Source organism: Arachis ipaensis, chromosome B10, assembly GCF_059453495.1.
Source record: "Arachis ipaensis isolate K30076 ecotype BB chromosome B10, ASM5945349v1, whole genome shotgun sequence".
In the NCBI taxonomy this organism is placed as follows: domain Eukaryota; kingdom Viridiplantae; phylum Streptophyta; class Magnoliopsida; order Fabales; family Fabaceae; genus Arachis; species Arachis ipaensis.
The window spans coordinates 147,989,128-148,010,171 of NC_142435.1; the positions used below are offsets into that span (position 1 = coordinate 147,989,128).

At 32.9% G+C, this 21,044-nt stretch overlaps 2 protein-coding genes across 6 annotated transcripts; both read left to right on the top strand.

Annotated features, from left to right (window-relative positions):
- The first annotated feature begins 90 nt into the window (after positions 1-90).
- LOC107624333 (Gag-Pol polyprotein/retrotransposon) lies at positions 91-3,915 on the top strand. The gene is made up of 9 exons (XM_016326834.3): positions 91-227; positions 322-417; positions 873-906; positions 1,816-1,867; positions 2,245-2,340; positions 2,546-2,599; positions 2,701-2,766; positions 3,431-3,509; positions 3,613-3,915. The coding sequence occupies exons 1-9, from the start codon at positions 150-152 to the stop codon at positions 3,688-3,690; spliced, it is 633 nt and encodes a 210-aa protein (XP_016182320.1). The 5' UTR covers positions 91-149; the 3' UTR covers positions 3,691-3,915.
- A 1,795-nt stretch (positions 3,916-5,710) lies between these two features.
- On the top strand, positions 5,711-20,742 carry LOC107622304 (ABC transporter C family member 12). Of its 5 annotated transcripts, none has more exons than XM_088486148.1 (27): positions 5,711-5,900; positions 6,051-6,122; positions 6,907-7,085; positions 7,434-7,473; positions 7,789-7,945; positions 8,076-8,190; positions 8,275-8,355; positions 8,488-8,512; positions 9,028-9,084; positions 9,547-9,612; positions 10,188-10,262; positions 10,389-10,496; positions 11,090-11,224; positions 11,795-11,901; positions 11,989-12,082; positions 13,242-13,409; positions 13,518-13,658; positions 14,343-14,750; positions 14,846-14,998; positions 15,428-15,813; positions 16,253-16,433; positions 16,634-16,957; positions 17,761-18,517; positions 18,721-18,842; positions 19,453-19,698; positions 19,826-20,249; positions 20,434-20,742. In XM_088486148.1, the coding sequence occupies exons 1-27, from the start codon at positions 5,796-5,798 to the stop codon at positions 20,511-20,513; spliced, it is 4,806 nt and encodes a 1,601-aa protein (XP_088342274.1). In that variant the 5' UTR covers positions 5,711-5,795; the 3' UTR covers positions 20,514-20,742. The 5 variants fall into 5 exon arrangements, with proteins under 5 accessions (XP_088342274.1, XP_088342269.1, XP_088342272.1 ...); XM_088486146.1 differs by having other exon boundaries at positions 5,713-6,122; positions 14,343-14,543; positions 14,652-14,750; XM_088486143.1 differs by having other exon boundaries at positions 5,711-6,122.
- The last annotated feature ends 302 nt before the right edge of the window (positions 20,743-21,044 follow it).

The window sequence follows — 21,044 nt, forward strand, 5'->3', positions numbered from 1 at the left end:
CTTGAAGGAGGTGGATTTGGGTGAGACGATATAATTTAGGAATTTTATTTTCGATATTATACTAATTTCTATATTTAATGCATTCATGATAATATAATAAATTAATAAGTGATAACTGATAACTGTGTCTCAATTCTCAAGTCTCATCGATGTTTATTTCTATGAAGTTTGCAGTTGCATCACACTGCAATCCCAGCCTTCTTTTTCATCAACACCATCACCATCAGGTACTTCATTTCACTCCTACTTTTCTCCTTCAAATTCATCGCCAACATTTCCTCACTTCGTTTCGTTTACCATTTGGATATGTCTCAAGTTTAGGGTTTCGGCGATTTCAGCGGTGGCTCCTCCCTAAGAAGACGCACTAGTACCCTAAAATTACAAACAACACTTTGCTCGACTTACACCAATGACAATGTATGTAGTTTCATCTCAATTTGTCTCTTCAACAATAACTTCTTTATTTTTATGATTTTTCGTGTTTTTGATTAATAATTTTGCGGTATAATATCTTATGAAACTTTTAAATAAGGTATTCTGTCATTTGTTCATTTTCTTAATTCTTAATTATGAAACTTTCTTCCTCGTTGCTGATTTAGTTCAGGATCTCTCTTTTTCATTTTCCATTTTTTTGGGTAGAAACTCCGGTGCAAACGACTTTACGTGAAGTTGGTAGTTAAGAGCAGTTAAATGATTTGACTGAGTTGACTAAATTTTTATCTAACGATTTTCAGTTATCAACTATGACTGCACTTAAGTTTTCACTCTTTTTTTTTTCTTTTTGGCGGTGTTTTTTTCCCCTTCACTTTGTAGTTTGTACTATCATGTTTTTACTGATTGGATTGTCTTATCTATCATTGGTGCAAGGTTAGGCATATGAATTGTCAAGTGCAAACAGCCATGAAGGTATTCTACTTTCAAGGAGTATGCAGTAATTAGGACCTGTTCATTACAATATTCTAAATTTCTGGTTACCATTTTAAGTAGAAGACGTTACTTGATGTGCAAATTATTTTGGGTTTCAATTTCAATTTCCAGTATGGCCTTTCATGTTTGACGATTTTGAAAGTTGCAACGTGCTGGACAGTAGTAGCCATATTATGAACCTTTATCTATTACAATTTACTGTAATGGACCAGAGGATTGCTTTCTGATTTTTGGTGAAACATGTAAAATTTCTGTTGGAGCTTTGCTTTCAAATTGACCAAAAGGAAAACTTAGAGGCTGCTTGGTTGTGTCTTCATTTTCTGTTATAATTTTCAATGTCTTTTGTTTCAAGATTTTATTGCTTCACTGTTTTCTTTCTAAAATCCTGGAAACATAAAGCAGTAGAAGTAAAATACAGAAAATGGAAATGCAAACTACATAGGCTCTTATTGTTTGTCAAGGATAGATGTCTGTCGTATCTTGTCTCCTGCAACTGAAAATAAATATGAATGCATATATTAATTTATTTAAGTTATATCTCTCAAACAATAGTGCAACCCCATTCCCCGATAAACTAAATTTGATACATTTTTGGTCCTAATGTTTTGTGGCCTGGGCCCAATACTACCTTGTTTTCTTGAAATTTTCTTGTCTTTTCTTTTTAGTATTCTGACTTTCTGAGGTTAGACTTGTTTGAGAAACACATGAGGACTGAATTTCCATTTTGGTCATCTGATTTATGGAAAGAGAATTTTGAAATTTTATTATTCTGCTCAATTATTAGGTAAATAAATATGTTATTGTGTGTATTAATATCTTTGATCCTTGGTATTGTTTAGCTTTGGAATCGTTTTTTTAAGCTTGATAATAATGACAAGATGTTTTTAGGTTCCAAAGAAAGCGCAGAGAGTAAGAAAGGAGAGTCATCCACGAGCAATGAGTATGTGCTGCTTTTGCTATAATACATTTCCATCAGTTATGAGGGACTAGAAATGCTTTATCTGGTAAATATAGTATGCTTATGTGTATGTTACTTTCTGCTCTATCAATTGATTCTTGATTGTACTGACTCGAGTGTTCCATCCTTCAAATCTCCCCCTGGTCTAGTTCATGGCATTTTACTAGTCTTCCTTACATTGTGAGAGACGGACTAATCATTTGATACCCATTTTATTTCTCATTTTTGAAAATAAAGTAACCAAACTCTAAAATAACACGAGTACAGGACTTCATCACTTTGCCATTGTGATGGAGAATTAGCATGTATCTATATAATACCCTCTTTACAAAATTATAACCCCCTTATTTGTTTGCTAGGATCCTGACGAAATTGAGGAGATATGGAATTTCTGGAATCCTGTCCTATGGACTTCTGAACACTGCATACTATCTCACGACATTTCTTATCGTATGGTATGTGAACATTTGTCCCTCTAACATGGTCTGTGGTTTTCTTTTCCTCTTGTTATTCCAATTCATGTATTGAATAATACTTTTATACTTCTTATCTAATTTTCTTCATAAGGTTGGGGCTTTTCTTCCATCCCTTAAGTACTTGGAACTTTGTAAATTGTTTAAAAATCACTCAAATTAAGAATATATGCTTCATGTTTGTTAGGTTTTACATTGCTCCAGCACCAGGAAGGATGGGTTATCTAGCTGCTGTAGAAAGGTAAGAACATGTTGCTGGTACGGTGGTACCACTCCCATGTTTCTCTTGTTCGCTTTGTAAAACAATGATGGTTAACAATGACCATTCAATGTTATGTTTAGATTTCTCAAAGTGATGGCCATGGTGTGGGCTGGTAGTCAAGTTACCAAACTTATCAGAGCTGGAGGGTGAGCTACCTGAATCTTTCATATTTTTAACTGTGTAATCCATGTAAATATGCTGTCTTGTGAGTTAATGATATACTACCTCTGCCCTCAATAATTGTCAAATTGAAAAAAAAAAAATGATACATCCAGAACTTATATGTCCGCCTTTGTTGATCTTGTTGCAAAACTATTTATATGGATGATTGTGTTAGGCTTTCGAGGACTGGTCATTTTGATTGTAAACTTTGTCCAAGTAATGTAATGACAGCATTTTAGATTGCCATGAATCTTTGGGATCACAACTGTTTAAAACCATATGCTTTGTCAATGTGTATAAATAACCTATCTTTGTAAGCTTTTTTTTTTTTTAAAAAAGGGTTATCTTTGTACTGTTGCCATTTCATTTTTATGAATTATGGTTGTTTGCTTGTTTGCATCCGTCTGCATATGTACAAATAGGAAAATCTCTTTTTTTGGTACTCAGTCTGTTCTAAAATATGTCACTTTTGAATTTTGGTATTCAAAACTCAATGTACTCGGATACAAAATTTATGTCCAGATACATTATTAATGTACTAAAGTTTTAAAATGAGATATATTTTGAAATATAGAGTAATTTTAAATGAATCAAATTCTGAGATGAGTGCACGTTTTGTTACAAATGATGGAGTTACTTGTTATGCAGAGCATTGGCGTTGGCGCCATTTGTTGATAGAGGATTATCATGGTTTACTGCTAAATTTAAGTTTCAATCACAGGGAAAGGTAACTTTCTATAACTTGAATTTCATTCTCTACCCCTTCCTTTTCTTTATAAGCTTGTCCTTTGAATTTCTTGTTCTAAGTTATTCAATTTTGCAATCTGCAGGCCTTTATGACAATAGTGGGATTCTGTGTTGGATTGGCCATTATCTTATTTTTGGTCATCACACTGCTCTGGGCTTGATTCAGTTTCTTCTTTTATTTATTTAGATTTTGTTACATGACAGCGATTAGGTATGATTGTGAACAATCAAATTTATTTTCCTCATTTTATATTTAATTATATATTATTACAATTGTTAGAGAAATTATTTTTTACACTTACTGCTTAAAATGGTTGTATGAATAGAAGCATTCAATTGATTAGTGGTTGGTGTATATGAAAAAAAAAATGTTGCCTCTAAACAAATCAAATGAAACTTAAAGAAAAAATGAACACAATTTTTTTCAATAATAATTGGTTGTGTTATAATGGTAATAAATTGAGGTAAAATCACATGTTTCACTATCATGTTTTATTATATTCTACCAACAAAAATCGAGCATTTGTTAAATGAAATTTATAAAATCATTAAATTAAAAAGGGAGATCTCAATTCTCAATCCATAAATTGCTATCACGGGCAAACTTTAGCGTTAGTGTGTGTGATTTGAGGGGGAAAACTTTGTTGAAAATTTTGCAATGTTAATTTGATATAATTGTTAAAAACGAGGTAAGGGTTCCGATTGAGCCACTAGTATTGTTTTCCCTAATTTGATTATAATTTTACCCCAAGGAACAAGGATAATATTACCTCTGATATGTTCTAAAGAATATAACTGAAACCTTTTAATACATTATGTATAAAATTTAAATTAATAAAATATTAAAAATAAAATTAAAACAAAACCAAAGGAATAATATAAAAAAAATGAAAATTCATATATAATTATCTTCGTATGAAATTAATAATTAATAACTATTAAATAATAATTTAGTCAAATCTATCAAATTATTTAACCGTTTTTAGCTATCAATTTTAGATAAAGACAATTCTACGTGAATTTTCATCTATAAAAATTATTCTTGTTCTATGACCGTTTTTAGCTATCAATTTGTCCATCTTGGTAGACAGTAATCTACTACTAAACTATTTTTAATAACGTATTGATAAGTTAATAATTATACTATTTTATGTTCATTGCATAAATTATCTGCAAATCAATGTTTGTATAAAAAATTTTAATTCATCAAAATTAAATTCATAAGAGTTTTTTATTATATAACAAAAAATAGATAAGTAAATTGAGAAATTCTATGAAAATACTATAAACTCTTAAATTATTCTTTATGACTATAAAGAAATATGAACAATAATAATTCTAAATTATAAAGATGTAAATTAACTTTATATTTATTAAATATTAAAATTATAAATTTAATTTTTTTTTACAGAAAATCTTGATGTGCTCCGACAAACTTAAGAGTCTAACACTCTTTGAAAATAAAACTATTATGAAAGATAAAAGAATTTTAAATTCTAAATTTAAATTATTAATATAAAATATAATAAATAAATTATTAAAAAATTTGTTTTGTTAACAAAAGTCAACATATCTAAGGAACCTTTAAGAATAATAAATATTAAATGATTAGAATGATTAATGTGATGTGCCCGAAAGTCTAATACTCACTTTACTTGGATGTAATAATAAATTTAGAGAAACAACTTGAGTTAGCTCCCTTGTTCGTTTTGTATATATTTAGTAATCTGTATATGCAGTAATTATTCGTCAGTTTAACAGATTTTAAAAAAATATTATAAATAATTAAAAAATATAATAAATTTAGAAAATATTAAAAACTTATTAAAATTTATTATTTTTAGTTATTAATTAATTATTAATATTTAAAATAATAAATTCTGACGATTTTAAATTATTTTTTATGGTGAAAACTCATGCGTAGTCGACTTTACGTGAAGTTGATAGTTGAGAGTCGTTGGATGATTTGACTGATTTGACTAAATTTTCATCTAACGGCTCTCAACTACCAACTTCACGTGAAGTCGAGTGTACTTGAGTTTCCACCATTTTTTTATAAAGTTATTGGTCAATCCGTCAGCGGTGACGTTAGCATCGATGTCGTTACTCATATTTGAGTGTTTAGATTCCCCTCTTCCCTCGCTTGCTGACGTCACTATCATTCTACTGAACTTAGCGCCAAAATGTCCCAATTATTAAAGTCTCGCATGAACTTCTCCCCCTTTCACATTTCAGTGTGCAGTTACAGTTACAGAGAGCATCATTCATGGAACCATTCGTTTGGTACTGCAAGCCTGAATCAAACAGTGTTTGGGCCAAAGCAGTTGATAGCGCCTTTGGTTCCTATACGCCATGTGCAATCAATACTCTTGTAATTTCAACCTCCAATTTCGTTCTTATGGGACTTTGCTTCTATAGAATTTGGCTTATTGCTACAAACACAAAGGCTCAGAGGTTTTCCTTGCGTTCTAATTGGTATAATTATGTTCTCGCATTGTTGGCTTCTTATTGTGCTATTCAGCCTCTGTTGAGATTGTTGACTGGAATTTCAGCATTTAACTTGAATGGTGAAACTGGATTTGCTCCTTTTGAGGTGGGTTTCTTGTTCATATATGCTCTAGGTTGCTTTCGGATTTTATCTCTTAAAAACAGAAATCTAGAATCACTTCCAAGAAGTATAGAAAGTACAAGAAAATTTTGTATTCAGTAGTGCTAGGAGCCAGCATATTTTGTGATTTGTAGTCATCAATTAGCCATCATTAATATTTTTAATGGTGTGAGATTATATCTAATGGTGTGGGATTACACTCTTTTTTTGATGGTTAAATGCTGGGTAAATTTTAATGAAAGTGCTGGCCCTGAGACTTTCTCTTTTTTATCTGGACAGGAAGATCTTGTGTCTGTGTCATGAAATTATTTGTCTCAAAAGTTTAAGTTGTTTGATACATGCACATGAATGGTTATATATCTAAGATGTCTTCATACTTAAGAGTTTATTTTAAATTTGAAACCTGAATTATGCATGATTCTATTTTTGACTTTATGCTGAAATTCCTTATCTATTTATTTAGAAGAATAAGACAACAAGGACATTGATAGAGTTCTAGACTTTTCGATTATGGAAACTCTAAATACTATATCAGAAAACCATTCATCCTAAAAGTTTAAATTGTTAAGTAGAAGCATATGAATGGATATTTATCTAACATTTTCCTATTTCCACAACTAAAATTTTTTTTTGTGTCGTATTACACAACCTTGGCAATGCATGAATACTATATTCCTTAGATGCGTTCAATGTTGATATTTGATTAAGGCTTTAGTTTGTCAAATGGAGGATGCAATTTATAAACATGTGCACTCTTGTGTTGTTGCAGGCAATGGCCTTGATAGTTGAAGCGCTTACATGGTGTTCGATGATAGTTCTCATTCTATTGGAAACCAAGGTTTATATCCGACAATTTAGATGGGTGGTGCGGTTTGGAGTTATCTATGTTTTGGTTGGAGATGTTGTATTGCTTAACCTTCTTCTGTCAGTGAAAGATTACTGCAGTAGGTTAGTTTTTTAATTTCAAAACTACTCTTTGCCTTTTCCTTTTTGCATTAAAATGTATGCAAAGAACAAGCCTGATCAGCATTTTAAGGACCATGAAGCCTTCATCCGGTAACTATGATTGCAAGATAGGTTCCATGGTTATCGAAACCAAAAGTTATTCATAGAGGTATTTGACTTTGGAAATACTCAGTTCTGAATGATCAATATTGAAGAATACAAGTCCATTAAAGCAATGAATTTCTCTTCAATGTTGTGTTAACTGCAGTAACTTATAGAATGGTAAATGTATTGGAATATTCTGCTTAAAATTTAGAGTCTTGTTTTTTTTTTTTTTTTTTTTTTGTGCAGATCTGCCCTGTTTCTGTACCTTAGTACTTTTATCTGCCAGGTATATATTTGATTTTCCCCCCATCGTTTTTTGAAGTTTTATTAGAAAAGAAATAATTAGGAGGGTATATACAAAATCAGTTGCATTCTACAATACCTTGTACAACATTCCAACACTGCATATCTGCCGACATTCATGATTAAGGGTAACATATTGACATATGCTCAAATGGTTGAAATGTTTAATAGTTTCATTGTTAGCTATGGTTGTAAACCAATTCTTAATGTGATGAAACAACTGGGAATTGAATAATGCTATGATATTGAGTCAGTAAGACACAACAATGGACTAATTATGGATGCTTTTCTGATGCAGGTCTTGTTTGGTACATTGCTTTTTGTTTACGTACCTAACTTGGTTCCTTATGATGGCCATATAACAATGCAAGACGAGCTTCCTGACAATGCTGAGTATGAACTACTTTGTGGAGAGGAACAAGTTTTCCCTGAGATGCATGCTAATATATTCTCTAGTATGTAATTTCTTAACTGGGCTTGTTATAAATTAAGAGTTTGCCAATGTCTGCATTCGATATAACTACATTTTCACATAATTATATTGTCTATCCTTGTAAATTAATAGCCAACTTTCGTTTACTGTAGGATTATGTTTTGGATGGGTAACTCCACTCATGCGGCAAGGTTACAGAAAACCCATCAGAGAAAAGGATGTTTGGAAGCTAGACAAGTGTGATCAGACAGAGACATTAACAGAAAAGTTTATATTCAGCATACTCTGTGTTTCTGCATGAGATCAATACATCCGGCACACAACAATTAAACAAATTCTTGGTTTCTGTAGGTTTCAAAAGTGTTGGATGTTAGAATTTCAAAGCTCTAACCCATGGCTTTTAAGATCTTTGAACAACAGCTTAGGGAAGAGGTACTATTTATGTTTTTTCTCAATACATTATCTTCCAAATTAAATGATTTACCTTTGCTTTGACGTGCCAAGATGATGTTAGTAACATTGATGTCTCTTCTTTTATTCAATTTGACTTGAATGTTTGATTAGGTTTTGGTGGGGAGGCATCTATAAGGTGAACATTTTGATCCCCGGTTTTGACCTGTAACTTAAACAGCTTCAAATAAATACGTAAACATTTCCACATTACAAGTTACATCTGAATGCAGGTGAAGCAATTCAACCTTCTCACTAATTTAAACTGGAATAAGATTATTGAAATTGATGTGTCAAAGTTAATTAAGCATGAGGCGATAATCTTTCCAAATAAACAAAGACAAGTACTAAAATACCAACTTTCAAAACGATTAAGCAATAAACTTATATGTGAAGGCCTCAATGTGGTATTATATGTCTCGCACACCCGTCACACCTGGGCTTGAGGATAATGCAAAAGTCAATTTTATTGGTTCTTTGCAATCAGAAATCTCATTAGGCTTACCTTACTGTGTGCAAATTGCTTCATATATGAAATTATATTATGCATGGAATATGCAAAATATTGTATTATGCAAGTTAACTATGTGATATGTTTAGTTCTCTAGTTTCTGACTCCTAGGATACATCGAAATTATGTGATGATCTTTGCAGATTGGTAATGATCTTTCCCAGTTTGTTGGGCCAATTCTGCTGAACCATCTGTTAAATGTAAGTGTATTTGTTCTATCCCAAAATATCTCAACTGATTCTATTCTTTGTTCACCACTATCAGATTTGAATGAACACTTGTAGGAGAATAAAATTTAGTTGTTGAATCACTCTAGCCCGATGCATGCATATATAGGCAAAAGGTGTCAACAAAATCCCAACATGAATGAAAGATCATTTTATGACAAAAGCTATCAGGAATGCTGCATGCATACCGATTTTTAAAACTTTTTCATGAATGTTTAACATTAACCCTACAGCCAATCAGGACGTATCTGATAGACATGCACTGATCATCATTGGAACACCAAGTCTCAAGTAATAGTTTGAAAAGTTTTTCCTCATTGTTAAACGACATTTTTTTATTTATTTAATTTTTGCAAGTATGAATTTATGAATAATTTATTTTATGTATATTAATTTGTTAAAACTTCTAAACTTTTTTTCTTATTGATGACGCAGTCAATGCAAAATCAAGATCCATCTTGGGTTGGTTACATCTATGCTTTCTCCATATTTGTTGGAGTGGTATGGCTACTATCTCATATAGTTTTCATACCTTGTTCATTTAGATATTGATCTTGGTTTTGCGTTTGTTTCTTTCTTCCTTTTTCTAGATAGTTTACATACCCACCAGTAAAATGCCATTATGCGAAACTTCGTTTTTTTTTTTTCTGGCAACTGTTTCTTCTCTAACTGAAAGGCCCATAAACAAAAGCAAAAACTTAAGCCTCTTTTGGGTTTGCTTGATTCTTGCATAAGCCTTCTTTTCTTCTTTTATTTGCCTTATGCTATTTTTTCACTTTTGGGTTCACCAAGGATCGAACTCTAGACCTTTTGGACATAGAGGTCTGATACCATGTCATGAAACTACTCATTCCAAAAGCTTAAGCTGATAGGAGGAGGCAATATGAATAGTTATATCTCTAATAAGGGAGCGCATATTGAATATTAATTATCTTGTAAAGCCTTCAATCACTTTTCTGGTAAATAATAGCTGCAATTAATTAATCTCGTATATTAACTTTTATAAGAAGTGAAACTAGATAATAGAGGTCAGTTATTCAAAGATCTTCTCTTACACATTTAATGCCTCTTTACAGTCACTTGGTGTTCTATGTGAAGCTCAATATTTCCAGAATGTGATGCGTGTTGGTTTTCAGCTTAGATCAACTTTGGTATGACAGCTTCATTTTCATCTAGTGTTAGGATGCCTAAATAAAGTATAATCTCTTTTATTATTATTATTATTATTATTATTATTATTATTTTAGCTACACATTTTGTATGATGTGACCATGTAGGTGGCTGCTATATTTAGAAAATCTTTGAGGCTAACTAATGAAGGTCGAAAGAAGTTCTCATCTGGGAAACTTATGAATATGATAACTACAGACGCCAATGCACTACAGGTTAGTTCATTGCTTAAGCTAAGAGACATGAGTTTCCACGAAAACATGTTGGCATAGGGACAGGTTTACTTATTACCTTAACTGCTTATGCAAAGTTCCCCAATGCATGTTGTTCCATTGGTGCTTCTAGCCAAAAATGTCTTTTACCTATGTCTTGACATCAAGTATTCATCAAGTTGTTGAACATTGGAGTTTAGTCTAAGGCTGACTGGTGGGGTTTGCCATCATGTTCCAACAAGGGGGGTGGCAGGGATCCCCATATAGTCGCAGGATGGTAGAAAGGGCCTTATCTTTTCCGGTGCTCAAACCAATCAAAATCCTCGGGTGTGAAGGTTTTATTCCTCATATCAAAGGCGTAAGGAACAGCCATTGAAAAGTGCCCAACACTTTAGTAGTTCAAACTAAGAATAACATCTTATTCTTAATAAGGTTGATAGAGAAAGCAAGCCAATAATAATGTTTAATTTCTCAATATACCTGTATCTGTATTATAAATATTTAATATAAATTGCAATCTTTTTCTTACCATTTGAGGCATAGTCAACGTGCTGATGGCTTAAATTTCATTGTTGTTATTCATTTTCAATGTTCAGCAAATATGTCAACAACTTCATGGACTTTGGTCAGCACCATTCCGTATCATCATAGCGATGGTTCTCCTATACCAGCAACTAGGCGTTGCTTCACTCATTGGATCGCTAATGCTAGTTCTCATTGTCCCACTACAGGCAAGTTTATATATGATTTCTTTCACACGTGTGCATGTGTGCGCTTTTTCAGTTTTTTAAACTATTGCGCTCTCATTTTTGGCCGAATATAAGACAAAAGTTTCTTGGCATAGCTATCAAAGAAACAGCTTTAAAGGGATTTTTGTAGAATGATACCAAGAAGTTGTGTCACAATCCGTCTTAGGATCCATGATCAGTGCACAACTATGTGGCATGGGAAAAAATATTTTTAAAAAAATATTTTATGACATTTTAATATATGAAGAAGAGTATTTTCGGAAAAAAATTGGACACCAACTCTCCTCTATCCCCTTTATATATAGTAGATATATAGTAGATAAATAGTAGATATATAGTAGATATATGGTAGATATAGCAGATTAAGGTCAAAGTTGATGAATTTCATTACAAGGTGCAAAATGATTCATAGTTTATAATTTAGGATTAATGAAAATTGTGTGTTTATTATGTTTTCCATTCTACAGTAATGGCTTATTCTTTGTATATTTAGGCAATTCTTCTCAAATATACAGACAAATCTTTTTTTTTTGTTATTATTTTTGGAAACAGACATACGTGATTGCCAAAATGAGAAAACTGACAAAGGAAGGACTGCAGCAAACAGACAAGAGGGTTGGTATCATGCATGAAATTCTGGCTGCCATGGATACTGTAAAGTATGAACACGTTAAAACAAAGTTCGTTTGACCTTCTTGTTCAAATAGAATCTTAACAAATGTCTTTTATATTCGGAAATGATTCAGATGTTATGCATGGGAAACAAGCTTTCAATGTAGAGTACAAAGCATACGGGATTATGAGCTATCTTGGTTTCGCAAAGCACATCTGTTAAATGCTGTATGGACCTTGATGTGATTTTAGATTTATGAACTCCCCTTATTTTTTCAGTAATCCAGTTTATTATTATGGTGATGATCTATGAATTTGAGATTAATAATCATTTACATTTTCTTTGTGATGAGCATTGGACTGTTCATTTATCAAAACTGGAAACAACAATATACTGTACACTGAAAGATGGCCTCAAAAGGGCCATGCTAATAAAATTGTTTACAAGGATCACTGGATATGTGTAGATTGTGATTTTCTGTAAATACTTCAGGGCAAACCTCATCAGCTTGTGTTCTTTATATACACGGAAGTAATCATTCTTCATAATTACAATGTCAATAAAGAAGAAACTAATTATGCCTATTTGAACCTAACTGATACATAAAGGAACTTTACTATATTACCAACAGTATGGGATGTTAATATGGCTTTTTGTGAAATAACTCTTGAATGCTATATTGATATCCTCTGTGGGGAAACAATGGTAGTTATATCTTTAAATTTGTGTGAGTCTTTATTTTTGTATGTAGGATGTATTTTCTAGGTGTATATACCACATTGATCCTTCTTTATACATGTGACAATGCATGCCTATTGATGCTAACTTATAGGGCTAATTCCAAGGTAGCAACAGAGTAAAAAGTTTTCATGTGATCCCATTCTTTTAATATGATTTAACTAACTTGCGCCCTAAGGGCACATTTTAAATATATAATAATAGAAACTTTTTAACACTTCTAATGTATTCAATGTATTGAAAACGTAAAAAAGTCAATTTTTGTAATAACTTTTAGAAAATATTTCTTTTTATGGTATGCTTAGCCTATGCCCTTAGGGCGCAAGTTAGCAAAACGCCTTTTAATATTATCTCTTTCTCACAAATTAAAATCAGTGATGGTAACATTTATAATGCTTTTGTTAGCTGAACTCTTGATGTCAATGCATAGTTGGTTTGAACTTGAATGACAATTTTTGTAAGGGACTCAATTTCAGTTTGTGTTACTGTGTTAGATGGAGATTTATTCCTGAATTTCTTGTTTCCAAATATGCTTGCCCTCCATAACAAAGCCAATATTCGAAATGCTGATAAAAAAATTTTCTGACTTCTGTAATTCTTCTAAATTATGAAATTTTTAGCTTTCTCATATCTTGTCTTTTGTTGCAGCTCAATACCTTTATTCTAAATAGCATCCCAGTTCTTGTGACTGTAACTTCATTTGGAATGTTTACTTTACTTGGTGGAGAATTGACTCCTGCAAGGGCATTTACCTCACTATCTCTATTCACAGTTTTGCGCTTTCCATTAAACATGCTACCAAATTTACTAAGTCAGGTTGTTGCTGGACCTTGTTTCATTCCATTAGCAGTTTAGTTTTTTATGTAAAATATGAGATTGTTTGGAGAGATCAAGTCATACATTATTGACCCTGTAGTTTGACAGGTAGCAAATGCAAATGTATCGTTGCAAAGGCTGGAAGAATTATTCTTGGCTGAGGAGCGAAATCTAAAACAAAATCCACCTCTTGTACCAGGACTTCCAGCCATCTCAATAAAAAATGGGAACTTTTCATGGGATGCAAAGGTCAATTTTTCAATGACAGTAATGTTTAATTGTTTTGGTATATATAGGTAGCCACATTTTATTGCATTTAGATTTTCAAAATGAAGAAGGAAAAGATGTTAGGAAAATGTTTAGATGACAACTTTAATATCACTTGAATGATAACTGAACAGATTTGGCTTTTGTGAAAACAATGTCTCTTGTATTGAAAGATTAATGCAAATGGTCCCTAGCTTCACAATGCTTTCATGCTAAGGGCCAGTAACTTCTCAAGGCTCTTGTATGATGAGGAACATTAAGCTAAAAATCTTATCCATCTGCTTTCACCAAATAACTTAAGCTTTTGATAGAGTAGGTTCATGCTGAGCAGATTTATCATCTGCATAACTAATACTTCTAGGTACCGAAATAACATCCTGTTCGTTTTTTCCGATGAAGTGTCGATGAATAACAATGATAGGTAAAATCCTTAATTTGGGGCACGCAAGTTCACTTTTGGTTTGTTTTAGCCTCTGTTTTGATTGTGTGTTCAAGTCTTAAGATAAGGAATGGAACAAAAGAGTGAACAAAGACTTTGAATGATATCAAAATAGTTTAATATTATATTACTAAATACTTTGTTTAGTTCTAACATCCCATTTTATTTGCAATTTTGATATTAGAAGTTCACACATGACCTTTATGAAAAACCTGTTTGATTTATAGGCAGAGAAGTCCACACTATCAAATATCAATGTGGAAATACCAATTGGAAGCTTAGTTGCAATAGTTGGTGGTACTGGAGAAGGAAAAACATCACTTATTTCAGCAATGATTGGAGAGCTACCTCTTTTAAAAGATGGAAATGCTATAATTAGAGGCACTGTTGCTTATGTTCCTCAGATTTCATGGATTTACAATGCTACAGTCAGTTGCAGCTTGTTTATGCTTCTAAACATTTTTACTTATTTCTTTTGTAATAAATTCAAACGAAACAAATACTGCAATGTACTTCTAAATCACATCTTTTTACAGGTACGCGAAAACATATTGTTTGGGTCAGAATTCGAATATGAACGATATTGGAAGGCCATTGATGTCACTGCTTTACAGCATGATCTCAACTTATTACCAGTTAGTGTTCATAAATTCCATGTTCATTAAAGATTTTATTCTCTGAGATATTATGAAGTTTTATTTATTTATTTCATTTTAAATTATCTTTTTAGGCACGTGATTTTACAGAGATTGGAGAAAGAGGAGTCAATATTAGTGGTGGACAAAAGCAAAGAGTTTCCTTAGCTAGGGCAGTCTATTCAGATTCAGATGTATATATATTCGATGATCCTTTAAGTGCTCTCGATGCTCATGTTGCTCATGAGGTATTATTTTTACCAAGCTACAAAAGACAAGTGTTCTTTTATGATTGAATCATGATTTATAGTGGTTCAAATTTTAAAAGTGCCTCCATGCTTAATAATTTTTTTCATTAAATTGTCAATATAATGAGTAAGATTGTAAGAATTAAATCCAACCAATTTTTATCATCGATAAATTGAGGTATGCTGAAAAATTCAGGGGATCTCCAGCAATAACCTGAAAGCAAGAAGCAGGGAATTTAACCTTTCTCCACCAATATAGCACTTAATGGCTTAAAGTTCAATTTTCAGTATGCTCATACTTTATAAGATTGTGTTTATCTTGTAGATTGTAGTATATAGTTTGATTTCAGATATACTATTGAATTTGACTATGAGAATGTAAGAATACATGTGCTCATAGTTCATATAATTTCATTTGCAATGACTCAGGTTTTCAAAAACTGTATAAAGGAAGCACTGGGAGGAAAAACAAGGGTTCTTGTCACCAACCAGCTACATCTTCTCCCTCAAGTGGATAAAATTATTCTCCTTAGTGACGGCATGATTAAAGAGCAGGGAACTTTTGAGGAGTTATCAAAGTGTGGGTATCTATTTCAGAGACTAATGGAAAATGCTGGGAAAATGGAACAACAATCAGAGAGTAATGAAGGTAGAGAGGACCATGTCGAGGTTAATGTTTCAACCTCGAGCAATGAGGCACTTGTTCAGATTCCAAACGACACAAGCTATGAGAAGAAGGGAAAATTACGCAAATCAGTGCTTGTTAAGCAAGAAGAGCGGGAGACTGGTGTGGTTAGCTTGAAAGTTTTGGCGAGGTAAGATGGCCATGGAACCAAACATATATATGTTAAAGCAAGTTTTTTACTTAAGTTGTTTTATTAAGAGAGTATGGAAAACATGATTGATTGTGGAAAATTGTCAGGACTACATGGCATCCCTTCTATTAAAATGACAAAATCCTGGCTCTTTATTCTCTCTCTCTTTTTGTCTCTTTTCTTTGTAGCTTATGGAGGCTTTTTTATTCTGTCCCTGTACTAATTCCTATCTTAATGCACTATTTCATTTATTGAAATCAATACATCACAGCCATGTGATGCTAGTATACTAATTCGCTTATGCATGATTTTTTGTGGTGTTTGTATATAACTAGTCTTCTAACTTTTTGAGACCACTAGCACTGATTGTAATATTTTTCTGCTTGGACAGAATTTAGTTTCTCTTGTTGTGATTCTAATTGTTTATTGCAATTCACAGGTATAAAGCTGCATTAGGAGGCCTATGGGTAGTTTTCATACTCTTTGCCTGCTACACATTAACAGAAGTTCTTCGAATTTCAAGTAGCACATGGTTAAGTGTGTGGACAGATCAAGATTCCACTTCAGATTATAATCCAGTATATTTTCTTGTCGTCTATGCACTTTTCTCCTTTGGACAGGTCATTCTACAACGATTTTCTACTTAGCATTTGTACATTCTCAGTTCAACTCAACAACTTCCAAGCTTCGACTTTCTACAATCTACTTAGCATCTTTTCAGCTTTGTTATAGCCAGAACAATGTATTACTCGAGAAACTTTCCACTGTTACCTAACATAGCAAAGTTCTTTTCTTTATGTTCTTTGATTTCTGGAAACAGGTAGCTGTAACACTTGCAAACTCTTATTGGTTGATCATTTCTAACCTCCGTGCTGCAAAAAGATTGCATGATGCAATGCTAGATAAAATACTTCGGGCCCCAATGGTATTCTTCCAAACTAATCCTGTTGGCCGCATAATTAATAGGTTTGCAAAAGACATGGGAGACATAGACACCATGGTTTCTACTTTGGTGAATCAGTTTATGGGGCAACTCTGGCAGCTACTTTCTACCTTTGTTCTTATTGGCACTGTGAGCACAATATCTCTGTGGGCTATAATGCCATTGCTGATCTTCTTTTATGGAGCTTATATATATTACCAGGTGGGTTCGACATCTTCAGCTTAGTTATAGAGCAATCTTGCGCACGTGATTTCCATGCCATATATGTTCTATTTTTCTTCTTTTGCATTGCATATTCGTTTGATGTTTTTTGGACTACAAGTTGTGCAGAACTTTGACAGAGATAAATGAACAGTAACTGTATATGGGGCTTCTACAAACTTGATGTGGATATTAAAAATTTTCCGGAACAATTTATTCAAACACCTAGGATTTTGCTCTGGAAGTTCATTTGGCTAGAAATATTTACTATTCTTTTGCAGTCTATACTAGTGGTTACAAGGGAAAATATCATATATCCACATCTCCAGAAATTGAAATACTTTTATAACCTCTGAAAACTTTTCCAGGATGCATAAACTGTACTCCAAAAAGCACGAGTGAATCAAAGTACCATTGTCCCAAATGGTCTCCTTGTCCAAAAGAAAACCTGACACATATAACCCAAGCAGCCAAAACTATTAAATCCAATCCTTTGTTTGGCGGGAAGAATTATCTGCAGGCCAGATCATGCACATCACTTTCACTTCTCTTTGCCTTAGTAATAATATATTTTGCTAAATTTAAAAGAGATATGCTAAAAGTTATTGACATGGACTAACTAGTTGCAAAGCAAAGTATATGTAAATCTAAGCACCCACGAAAGTGTCAAAATGGCATTCAATTAGAAAACATCTTTCTGTAAAGACAGACCTGCATTACTTGTTTCTTTTCTTTTTTTTTTAACACTAAATGATCATTTTTTTATGCATGGATTTTTTGTCCTAATATTTTGTTCATGACAGAGCACAGCTCGAGAAGTGAAGCGTTTGGATTCAATTACAAGATCTCCTGTTTATGCACACTTTGGAGAAGCGTTGAATGGTTTGGCAAGCATACGCGCTTACAAAGCATATGATAGAATGGCTCACATTAATGGAAAATTCATGGATAAAAATATCAGATTTACCCTTGTGAATATTAGTTCAAACCGTTGGCTCACCATAAGGTTAGAATCATTAGGAGGGCTCATGATTTGGTTCATAGCTACATTTGCTGTATTGCAAAATGGAAGATCTGAAAACCAGGCAGCATTTGCATCTACAATGGGCCTTCTTCTCAGTTATACTTTAAACATAACAAGTCTCTTGAGTGGTGTCCTGAGACAAGCAAGTAGAGCTGAAAATAGTTTAAATGCTGTTGAGCGTGTTGGCACATACATTGATTTGGAAACTGAGGCTCCAAGAATAATTGAGACAAACCGTCCACCACCAGGATGGCCAACATCTGGATTAGTTGAGTTTGAGAATGTTGTCCTGAGTTACAGGCCTGAACTTCCTCCAGTCTTGCATGGACTGTCCTTTACGGTATTGCCAACCGAGAAGGTTGGGGTAGTTGGAAGAACTGGTGCAGGAAAATCTAGCATGCTTAATGCTTTATTCCGTATCGTTGAGCTACAAAGTGGAAGAATCATTATTGATGGTTTTGACATTTCTATGTTTGGACTAGCAGATTTGCGAAGAGTTCTAACTATCATACCTCAATCACCAGTTCTTTTCTCTGGTATGCACTATAACTCGAAATCTTGATCCACTGTTACAATGGTTTTAAATTGCATTTGTGATCACATGGCATAAACACTGCAAACAAGTCAATTATGAGAATACAGGAATGTTGTAATATTTTAGTGTTCATCTATCTGAATAAACATTCTCTTTGAACTCCATTAAAAATATCTCATTCTAAGTCACCACTCTTTCTCTTAGGAACTGTTCGCTTCAATCTTGATCCATTTACTGAACACAATGATGCCGACATGTGGCAAGCTTTAGAAAGGGCACATTTGAAGGATGTAATAAGAAGAAATCCACTTGGTCTAGATGCACAGGTACAAAGGTTATGTTATAATTTGTCATTGAGGCTGCTCAGGTTGCTTGGAAATCATGTCATAATCTTATTTACTTCCACTTGCTAAGCCTTTTGAATATTGTCTCCAGGAAGCATTTTATTATTATTATTCTTGTTACTTGTTTTACCATGATTGTAAGCATGTTTTAAAGCCGAGAGTCCAATATTGTACTGTTAATAGCACATACACAATTTATAACTGCTTTTTGCTTTCCTCTGTTGATGGAATGATTAATAATATACATCACGTTTAGAAATCTTTGAAAAAGAGTATTGTAAATTTGTGCTTGCCTAATACTAGTATGAAGATGAAGATGATTGTATTCATGCTTTATTAATCTTATATAAATGAAGCATCAATCATGATATGGAACATGTATGAATGTATCAAATTTTGACTGGAGATAAATTGGAAACAGACAGACGAAAAAAAAAGGTTGGAAAGATATGTGAGTTTTTAATGGTCAGTTGTCTGAGTGACCAAGATTACAGAAGTGCTTTTTTTTCTTCTGAGGTTAGTTTTTTATAAGTTTTTCTATTAGGGGAAAAAATGAAACGTGATTGGTTATTTTCTTTTGTGCTTCTCTAAGGTCTTGGAGGGTGGAGATAATTTTAGTGTTGGACAGAGGCAACTATTAAGTCTAGCCAGAGCATTGCTTCGAAGATCAAAGGTTCTTGTCCTGGACGAAGCGACTGCTGCTGTTGATGTTAGAACAGATGCTCTTATACAGAAAACCATCCGACAAGAGTTTCAGTCCTGCACAATGCTCATCATTGCACACAGACTAAATACAGTTATTGACTGCAATCGGATTCTATTGCTCGATTCTGGACGGGTAGTTCCAAGTTCCATGTGTTTCAAACATCTGATTTCTATCTGCAGTATTTTAAATAACACATTTGCCTCAAGTCAACTATGAAAATTCAATATTAAGATTAATCTTTTTCCTCTGTTGTTTCCAGGTCCTTGAGTATGACTCGCCGGACAAACTCTTATCGAATGAAGCAAGTGCATTCTACAAGATGGTTCAAAGTACAGGAGCTGCAAATGCTGAGTATTTATGTAGTTTGGTTTTTGGAAGGATTGTGAACAATTCTAATGAAGAAAACAAGGGACTTGAAAATCAAATGAGACAGTTAGCTTCTTCCAACTGGGCTGCTGCTACACAATGTGCTATAGCTGCAACCCTTTCTTCATTGCATCTTAACCTTCAAAGCCCAAATGAAACTAAAGATAACAAAGATTTCCTCGAAAAAACGAAGGACGCGTTGACAACACTTCAGGAAGTTCTGGAAGGGAAGCATGATGATGTTATACAACAGACACTTGTTAAATACAATGTTCCTACAGAAAGATGGTGGTCTACTCTTTATCAATTAGTTGAAGGTAAACATAATGATCTTAATTTCATGAAGAAAAATTCATCCTGATGAATGGATTTTCTTATGTGCATGCCTGAGTTAATATTATTAGTTAATCCTTTTGATTTATATAATTAAATATCTCTGATTTGAGGAATTAAAGTTAATCTATATGGATTGATTGATTAAAAATGAATTTATCCATTCAGGTTTGTCTGTCTTGATCAAGTTACCTCCGAAAAACATTCAACAATTGGAACTTGATTTTGAAAGAAGGTCCTTTCACTGACATCTTGAGTTGTGGAGAGCAGTAATATGCAATCAAATCTCAGAGGGATGCAGCAATCATAATATTATTTTCTTTTTAGATATCATCTCCCTCTTTGTTTCATCATGTTGCTTTTGTATTGTTTAGGAAGTTTAGAATTTTAATAGGATTCCGTTTCTTAAGAATAAAGACATTTTCGAAGAAATTTATCCCCCAATTCAAATATCACAAGTAAAATAGTTAGCTAAAATATGTTTTAAACTACACTGTGTCTTTATTTCACTTTGGTATTCTGGTTCTGATGTCATTATTTATTTATTTATGTCGTACATGAAAGTCGGATCTTCAACTAACAGCTAACACTAGATTCATTTTCCTTAAACAATATCTCAACTCTCATCTTTGATTTGAAAGGAAAAAATACATACAAACAGAAATATTCAAAGCCATTATTAATGCAATGTAATGATTGTTGATGTGGCTTCCTCTAAAATTTATCCAAACATTCTAATTCAATATAATATCAGCTATAATTACCTCCACATAACATTA

Excerpts from the sequence above, each read along its gene's own strand:
- LOC107622304 (XM_088486143.1), top strand. The coding sequence starts at position 5,796 with ATGGAACCATTCGTTTGGTACTGCAAGCCTGAATCAAACAGTGTTTGG. Across the intron at positions 10,263-10,388 it reads TTCAGCTTAGATCAACTTTG|GTGGCTGCTATATTTAGAAA; the intron begins GTATGACAGCTT and ends GTGACCATGTAG. Across the intron at positions 13,659-14,342 it reads ACTTTTCATGGGATGCAAAG|GCAGAGAAGTCCACACTATC; the intron begins GTCAATTTTTCA and ends TTTGATTTATAG.
- LOC107624333 (XM_016326834.3), top strand. The coding sequence starts at position 150 with ATGTTTATTTCTATGAAGTTTGCAGTTGCATCACACTGCAATCCCAGC. Across the intron at positions 228-321 it reads ATCAACACCATCACCATCAG|GGTTTCGGCGATTTCAGCGG; the intron begins GTACTTCATTTC and ends TCTCAAGTTTAG. Across the intron at positions 1,868-2,244 it reads GAGTCATCCACGAGCAATGA|GATCCTGACGAAATTGAGGA; the intron begins GTATGTGCTGCT and ends TTTGTTTGCTAG.